The 9,273-nt window shown below is 35.3% G+C and overlaps 1 protein-coding gene across 2 annotated transcripts; it reads left to right on the top strand.

The window, feature by feature from the left end:
* Positions 1-1,432: 1,432 nt before the first annotated feature.
* LOC110009525 (uncharacterized) lies at positions 1,433-8,856 on the top strand. 2 transcript variants are annotated; one of them, XM_037641973.2, is made up of 3 exons: positions 1,433-2,212; positions 4,578-8,301; positions 8,538-8,856. In XM_037641973.2, exons 2-3 carry the CDS (start codon positions 7,125-7,127, stop codon positions 8,570-8,572), a joined length of 1,212 nt encoding a protein of 403 aa, XP_037497901.1. In that variant the 5' UTR covers positions 1,433-2,212; positions 4,578-7,124; the 3' UTR covers positions 8,573-8,856. The 2 variants fall into 2 exon arrangements, with proteins under 2 accessions (XP_037497901.1, XP_037497902.1); XM_037641974.2 differs by having other exon boundaries at positions 1,434-2,207.
* Positions 8,857-9,273: the final 417 nt, after the last annotated feature.

Here is a 9,273-nt window from a genome sequence, read left to right as displayed (position 1 = left end):
TACAATCACTATGCAACAACAAAAATATCAATTTCCATACATTCAAAAAGATATAATTTTTGTCAAAAGAACAAAAAAAAAAAACCACACATGTATCTCTTTAGTTTAAATTTAACAACAAACCCTAAATAAATTGGGAATAAAAACCCCCTAGATTTCAATCAAATAACATAAAAACCCTAATACACTAAAAAGAAGGCCAATGTGTCAATCTCAGACTCTTTGTCAACCTTTCTCATTATTTAAAAGTTGAAGCTTTACTAACCTTTAAACAAATCCCCAGAAAAGTCAGATTTCTTCTTCTCAATGGAGTGTCAAAAGACTTCCCAAAAAATGCCTTCTATACCTTCATATCTCGCTATAAATCTTCTTCAGGAAGTGCACATCAAAGCCACTGAGAGAATGGGTAATATCCCATGAGAAGGGTTTCTCGGTTCAAGTGTTTTTGGAGCTTTTAAGAAACGAAAATAGAGGAGAGGAGGGAAAGAGGGAAACGAATATTTTGTACAATCAACAATTTCTTTTCCATGTGGATTTAAGTAAAAATATGCGTGTCATTATAAATTCCATGTCACTAGGCATGTAATACACTTAATTTTTCCAATCTGGCTTGGAGCACAGTTACTGAAGGAATTTGAAATCCATAGTCATTAAAGAAACCCCCCACAAAGTTCAGGGAGCCGTTAGGAGAAACGGTGAAAGTTTGAGAATAAAATTTTACATTAGACCTATAAAAAATGAATTTTATTATAGTATGATAATTATAAAAAAAAAATCAAAAAATAAAAAGTAGTATCCAATGAATGTAAAAGTTAGCAGGAGTTAAAGTAAGATTGAATAGAAAAATATAGGGTACGATTGTAAAGAGATTATGGGCAATATTGATGTTGAGTAATAGAATTGATTGCATATGTGCATTAATCGAATTCACTGCATATAAAGTACGGATGTTGAGTAATAGAATTGATTGCATATGTGCATTAATCGAATTCACTGCATATAAAGTACGGATCTGGACGTAGAAAAATTTCATATGTCCCAAAATATAAGTCGTTTAACGTTATTATACAAAAATTAAGGAAATTAATTAATTCTCCTAAAATATAACAAAACTAATGGTAAATTGTTCAAATCACTATTTATCTCAAAATCAATAATAATTTGTGAAGGTAGTTATTATATCTAATGTAAATAAGTTAACATTGAAAAAAATATCATTTATTACTCCTTAAAATACTCAAAACGACTTATATTTTGGGATCTAAAAAGTAGTAAAAATAATTATATTGCATGTATGCATTAACATTGATCTTGAAACAACCCTAAAATTTATTTTCAAAATTTTTCATTTAAAAATTTAATTATAAATTCTAAATCAATGATATTATAGAACATATTATGTTTAAAATAAAAAATCAATACCCTGTGAATTTATTTAACAAAATTTAATACAAACTCAATTATATATGTCTAAATCAAACCTTGAAACCAAATAAAATCTATTAGAAATCTATAAACCAAGTAGAAAACCAATTAAAAATCAAACAAAACCATGATTTGGGCCAAACCAAACTCAAATAACCTAAACCACCCATTCTCTAGAAAACCCTAGAATACTTAAAATTACTGTTTTGTCCAAAATTACTTTGCTCTTCTTCCCATTACCGTCGACGGCCCCTCCCCGTTCTCTCCTTCGTTTTCTGTTCACCGGAGCTCAAGCTCCGTCGATCAGACACCTTCACGCCGCCACCGCTGCTCCGGTCTCTCTCTCTCTCTCTCTCTCTCTCTCTCACTCTGTTTGCATTTTCGGTGAGCGCAAATCACAGACAAAGCTGCGACTTCATCTCGATCGAAACAATCCCGTCTCCGGCGTTCCTTTTGTTCCCCGACGACTCTAGCTTCCTTCTTGTGGCAGAGTCACTCGTTTCCTCTCTCTCTCTTCCTGTTCCGGCTGGCACAATAGTCGGGTGAAGCTGCATGTGGTTTCTGATCGGGTCAGTTGCGACCCAGCTCTCCTTTCTCGCTTATTCGGCAAGGCCAGCCACCAGCCGACGAAACCGGTTCTCTCGTCGCCAACTCCTCATTGCATTGTTGCTCCCTCCTCCTCCGGCCAAGTTAATGCCCAAAAAAATTGAATTCCAAGCATAGGAGCCGCTACCGGACATTTTAACTGGAAATTTTCGATTTTTGGCTTGTTTTGCAGCTAGGTAAGGTAATTTTTGACCTCTTTAGTATAGTTTAAGAGTTTTTGGTCAAGGATGAAGGGTTTAATCCATGAATTAAGCTATTGTAGAAAGTTAAATCCTAGCTACTACTATTCATGTGATTAGAAAATCTGATTCTTCAATCTAGTTTAAATTATGAACTTATTTAATGAATAAGTTAGCATGATCAAGTGGATTTTTGCTTAGAAATGAGTATTAAACTATAGTGGCCCCCTCTAGCTAGAGAAAATCATGGTTTTTGTTTGAACTAAGTCTACATTTGGGTATTTTGTTGTGAATATAGAGGTTTTAATTATCAAGATTAAATCTCTAGCTACTGTTCATGCGAATTAGCTTGGAAAAATTTTGATAAAAAAGTTGTAACAGAAACTATAAACTGAATTATATGAGGAAGAGTAGATTACCATATCAGTGTCTTATTTTAACAAGATTTTAACGATTCCTAAGCATGACAGTAGCTTTTTTAGCCATTTGTTTGAATTCTTGATATAATATGAAGGAAATTGGTATTATACTTTAAAAATCTTGATGGATAATGAAATAATTAGCTTATGTATTAGAAGGGTTGATTACACATTTGCTATCAGTGCTTAATGGAAGTTTAAACTGGAAATTTGAAATGGAACTGATGATTTCATATAGTTCTATTAGATTTTGATTGTGAGATTGAGAAATTTCTGAAATGGCAGCAGTCATTCTTGTTAATTGCTTGGGTTATTGCCTTGATATGAGTTATAGGATTTTATAAGTGAATTTTGTGATGGGAATGAGTAAATTATATATGCTGCATGAGTTTATTGAAGAAAAATATTGATTTGTTAAATTGGCAGCAACTAATTGAGTATTTCCATGATTATGGATTGAAGCAACTCAGAAAATTATGTGTTTCAATTATTTTCATAATGATTACAAGCTATTGGAGGTATCCTTGATTGGAATGAGATTTAATCACAGAATTTCTGTCCTTTATGATTGAAATGAAAAAGGGAAGTATAAAAATAGTTGAATGTGAATTGAAATATGAAATTGTTATTTTTATTTTTATTTCTATGGTGATAGCTCGGTGCATTTTTATATGTTATTTGTCTAGTTAAATTAGAGAATGAATATCATTCTTATATTTCTGGTAGGATAGGATATGAAGGATTTGGAAATGTTTGTATTTGTTAACTAGGCTAGATATAGCTAATTATGTATACATGCTTATATATATAAATACAAGGATTAATAAATGACATTATTTAGAATATAAATTCAGTTATGTAAAGAAGTTATGATGGTTGGGTGTTGGTGATGGTATTAAGAGGAGGATGAGCATTTGATTTGATTGATTGCACTATAGATGGACTGTGTGGATTGAATAAATATATAGTGAGTATTTGACATTATCTTAATAGGTAGAAAGTCCTATTTTTAAGGGAGGTTCTGCCGAAATTTTGATAGAATTTAGGGTAGTTATATTTAATGAAGAAGTTAATAGGTTTGTTTGGAATAATTCTTTAATTTGATATATTCAAAATAAATCTCTTTATTTACTTTAGTTCTTTCCTTTGCATTTATAATTTATTAAATCGTCTAAGTTTGTCCACTGCTCCCGCGAATCAAAATCTAAGAACTTATCTTCTTCATCACTGTGAATAATAATAAATAGTGCACTACCATCTACATCATGCATAGTTACATTACCACATAATGTTATAATTTTCTATTTATTTAATTATTACTTAGTTAATTTATTGCATAAACATTTGTTACTTGTCCACTTATTGTACATATGTGTATATTTGTACATTTGCATAATCTTTGTTTATTATTGTGCTGCATTTAAAAGCGATGTTTGATTACTTGTGTTGTGATATTGCTATGCCTTGTTTGTGTGGAATTGGGATGAAGTGGGTCACCATGGGTTTGTGAGCTCGGTCTACGATATCGTCGGCCATGTATGGGGAGATTAGCGCCCCGTGTGCATCTGATGATATATGATATGAAAAACCACAGGGTGGCTTCTTGTTGGTATGAAATAGAAAAGAGAGTATAAAAAAATGAGAGGGCTGGTCAAGTGAGGATTAAACCGGTTAGCCATGTACGAGGGGATCGGCTCCTTGGCACACACGTCATGAGCGGATGGGCCATGTGTGAGGACGGCTCATCGGTGGTTTTGATGACGCCACAGGCTAATCTCCACTTGTTGATTATGTGAAGGTGTACTTGTCTGTGGGTGTTGATGTTGTGTCATGTGTTTGACTGATCGAGTGTTCATTTAGCAATTTAGGAAGCATTTCGCGTGACTACTTGTATTATGCATTATTTATTATTATTCAAACTCACTTCTCTTTTGTTTAACTTTTTCAGGAAGTAGATTCTCTTCTATCCTGGCTAAAACTCTGTATGTTTCACTGCAGGGCTAGAAAAAGTAACTTCAAATTTTTGTGCTATTTAAATTGCATACTTTTATGTATAAGAACTTAATTATATCATCTTGTTATTGAACTCCGCAGTTGTAAGATTATGGTAGTTCTAATTATATATAACTATGAGTATGTTAACCAATAACTTATGTGAGTGGTTTAGATATCTGTATATATGCATATTATAGATATTATGTATAATTGTGCTCGAGTTAAGAATTATTTAAGATGTTGAAAGCGGACCGGGATATAATATGATTATTCATATATAAAGTAATATGGGCTTACGGTTTTTTTAAATCCATTTTGAAGTGATTAAGTTTAGTGGTTCAGACTTACTATGGGCCCTTACCTGGGCCCTAATGCCGGTCCGGCCTAGGGATTTGGGTCGTGACAGATCTTTAATACTATACTTGGTGATTCTGTGTGTCTCATAAAGTAGGAAAATACTTCTTCAAGTAATGCCCATTAAATCGAGCTCAATAAGCAATCTGAACTCTAATTTTTTTTCCCAAACCTAAGGTCTTACAATAGTCCTAGTGCAGGAAGTCAACAATCTTTTGCTTCAACTCTTTCTTTAATACGCTATTAATGGAAGTAACTCTTTAGATTTTTATGAGTACCAATGTTCACTTCTGGTTACTCTCCAGCTCTAGAAACTTCTTGTATCTCACCATAATCGTACTGTCATAGAGCAGTTGCATATAAACTTTTAGATAGCAGTTGCAATAGCTACTGCTAACTCCTCATCAGTATTTTTACAATGCTTAATCATGAAGCTCCTCAATGAGAATCTCCTCTATCGGCCTTTGGTATGACACGATGGCTAAGGGTCCTGGATAGCTAATTAAATTGTTACTGTCTCCAGCTGCATTGTTATCCTCTAGGTCAAAATCATCAACTTCCTTAACAACATCTCCTGGTTCGCTGCCCTCCTCTCATGATGAACCAAATTCTTCAAGTAAATTAACCTGGGAATAATCTCCTTCTTCTGGTGCCCAAGTGTCTTCAAATATCTTTGGAAGTTAGGTATTGGTTTTATATAACTTGCACCTAGAGGAAAGAAACTTGGATAAGGACTAGCTTTCCACGTACTCTTCTTAGGTACATATTTCTACTTTCCTTTCTCTCCTGTCTTAAATTTGGCTTGGACCTTTAAGTTCTTTAATTGATTAATATATCTAAAAGGGTCACATTAACATCATTAACAGAAGTTATAGAAGGGAAAGGATCCTTATCTATAAGCATTGACTCCTTCCTTTCAGGGAACTTAAGGACACCCCTATTAAGGTGGTCTTGAGTAACACTCCTATAAAACAAGCAATTATAGTAGCATGGTTCAAGTATCATGGTCTTATAGTAATCTTTTCCTTTCAGCTCTTCTTTGGTGGGGATCTTATGGTTAGTAGGAAGAGTACCAAAATTTTCCTTGCGCATGAAATCTAAAACCTCCCCAATCTTGGAGACATCAAAAGCATATTAGTGTTCAATTTTAGAGTTCACCTAATATTCTTCTTAAAGCCTCCTCTGTTGGTACTTAAAGACCGAGACAAGTACAAGAACCAAAATTAACCAAATCAGTAATGAACACCTCTTGACGAGTCTCTTGGAAATAAGTACCCATAGTTGATTTCTTCATTTGTAACTCTTTCCTTAGCAGTTTCTCATATTTAGTTCTACAAGCTTATAGAAATCCCTAAACTCCATCCCCCTGGACTTCTTTCTCAATGACAAGTCCGAGTCGTGTTGCGCCATCTTCACAAAATTCTACCTTTGGTAAGAATACTTTGCATATGTCCTTAACTTCTTGAACCTGGCAATGATTGTATATGTTGATTCACCACTTCTCTGTATCAGCTTGAACAGCTTAGCCACACACGTTTCGGGTTCAGCCTTAAAGAACTGTTTATGGAATAGTCTCTCCATTTCATACCAAGTAAAAATAAAATTCCCAGGAAGTGTGGAGTACCAAGTAAAGGTAGTACTTGTATGAGAATTAGGGAACAACCTGAGCTTGTAATTAGGAAAGTTGTATAGGTTTGCCAATTCTCCATATTGTATGGTAAACGATGCAATATGCTCCAAGGTAGACTGTCCTTCCTTACCAGAGAATAAAGCGAAGTTAGGAATTTTATATCCTCTAGGGATAGGATTTTCCATGTTAATCGCTTCAAGATACGATTTATAGAATTCTGGGAGGCCACTTTTTCTAAGGCCAAGTCTATAAAGCTCTTGCACAATATTCCTTAATGCTTCCACAGTAACCTTAGGAGTAAGAGGAACAAGCTTGCTTGCATCTAGAGCAGTTAAGAGTACTTATTGCTGAGATAAAAAGAACTGAAGACAGAACAGTTCCATTGGTATTGATAGAGTTACTATATTTGTAAATATTCTGTTGCTATAATTGTGCACTAGGTTTTGTACCCTAGGTGTACTTATATAAATAATAGGGGATTGTAATCTGAAGGTTACGAAAAGTACAAACACTTTTATGGTATCAAAGCCAACCTCTCTTCCTCTATTTCGGAACACTTCCATAGCTGAGAAAATCCATCCCGCCACCACCATCACTAATATGAAAAGACACATCCCTCTTACTTTGGATTATGAATCTGCTCAATACAACAATTGGGCAACTCTTGTCATCATTCATGCCAAGGCAACCCTAACCTATGACCACATTAATCCGAAATCTGATCATGTCACTTCTTCTCCTCCCAAATCTTCTGCTGAACAAGCTCATTGGGATCGTATTGATAACATTGTTCGTCAATGGATCTACGGAACCATATCTAGTGATCTCTTGAATATTATAATCAATCCAGACGACATAGCTTTGGATGCTTGGAATCAATTGGCGGAATTATTCCAAGATAATAAAACTTCTAGAGCCATTCATCTTGAAACAAAATTTGCCAATACTAATCTGTGTGATTTTCCGGACGCGAAGGCGTATACACGCCGTCTCAAAGTTTTAGTCGATCAACTGGCAAACGTTGGTGCTAAAGTCTCTGATCACCGTATGGTATTACGCCTACTTACTAGACTCACAGATGCGTATGAGGGATTTGTTACCGTAGTTCAGAACAAATCTTCACTCTCTTCTTTTGCTCAAGTCAGATCTATGCTTCTTCTTGAAGAAACTACTAAGGCAGAGCGAGCTAAACTTGATGCTCATGCCTCCTCTGCCATGGTTGTCAAAGCCTCAACCGTCTCTATGTCTAGTCTATCTCAAGAGCCTGATCAGTCCACCAAAACTTCCACTGGCGGTCGACGACAAATTTATCAGCAACGTGGTGGACGTGGGAACAATTCAGGTGGTCATAGGCGGTCAGGAAATAGTTGCAGGAATTCTGGAAATTCTGGAGGCCGTGGCTTTCAACAGCTGCCTTGGGGCGGATGGTACCCATACTCACACCAGCTGCCTCCATGGCGACCTCCACCATGTCCTTATCCAACTTGGGGTGCTTGGCCACCACCTTCAATGCCAAGACAGCAGGGAATTTTGGGTCCACGTCCATCTCAATCCTTCTATACGACTGCCTCTTCTACCAATGATTATGCTCCAACGGATATTGATCAGGCTATGCACACTCTTTCATTGAAACAACTCGAAGAACACTGGTTTATGGATAGTGCAGCTACCTCTCACATGACTGCTAATCCAGGTAATCTCACTTCTTATTCTCAATTGAGTCTCAATGATGGTATTGTTGTTGGTAATGGTAGCAAAATTCAAATTCGTGGTTTTGGTCATGCACTTTTGCCTCATTTTAGTCCACCTTTGCATCTCAAACAAGTGTTGCATGCTCCTAATTTAATTGAAAACCTTGTTTCTATCCACAAATTCACTGTTGATAATATGGTTTTTGTTGAATTTGATCCGTTTGGATTTTCTGTGAAGGACTATCCGTCGGGGAGCCATCTGCTGAGATATGATAGCACGGGTGACTTGTATCCCATCACCAATCCAAAATGCCTTCCTTTGTCTTCTGCTCAGTCTGCGTTTTCTGTTCTTTCATTAGCTCAGTGGCACAATCGTTTGGGTCATCCAGGACAAGATGTGCTTATGTCGCTTAGGCAAAATAATTTGATTTCATGTAATAAAGACAAAATTACATTTTGTCATTCTTGTCCTCTTGGAAAGTCTATTAGACTTCCATTTTGTGATTCTCTTTCTACTACCTGTATGCCATTTGACATAATTCATAGTGATTTATGGACTTCACCTGTTCTAAGCTCAAATGGTCATCGATATTATGTGTTGTTTCTTGATAGTTTTACAGATTTCTTATGGACTTTTCCTATATCACATAAATCCCAAGTTTTTGGTGTTTTTCAATCTTTTCATAAATTTGTCAAAATGCAATTTGATAGACAAATCAAAACAATCCAATGTGATAATGGTCGTGAATATGACAATGTTAAGTTTCATGAGTTCTGTTAAGAAAATGGCATATCCATACGTTTCTCTTGTACTCACTCTTCTTTCTCAAAATGGTAAAGCGGAACGTAAAATCAAAACTATTAATAACATGGTTCGCACACTTTTACTACACTCTTCTGTGCCTTCTTCGTTTTGGCATCATGCGTTAGCTATGGCCACTTATCTTATTAATATTCTCCCCACAAAAGTGTTA

Source organism: Jatropha curcas, chromosome 6, assembly GCF_041381405.1.
Source record: "Jatropha curcas cultivar XTBG-Jc1 chromosome 6, XTBG_Jcur_1.0, whole genome shotgun sequence".
NCBI classification, from domain to species: Eukaryota; Viridiplantae; Streptophyta; class Magnoliopsida; order Malpighiales; family Euphorbiaceae; genus Jatropha; species Jatropha curcas.
This window is presented reverse-complemented; position numbering and strand designations above follow the sequence as displayed.

Coding starts and splice junctions, on each gene's coding strand:
- LOC110009525 (XM_037641973.2), top strand. CDS start 7,125: ATGGTATCAAAGCCAACCTCTCTTCCTCTATTTCGGAACACTTCCATA. Junction 8,302..8,537: donor TCACATGACTGCTAATCCAG/GTAATCTCACTT, acceptor TTTTCTGTGAAG/GACTATCCGTCGGGGAGCCA.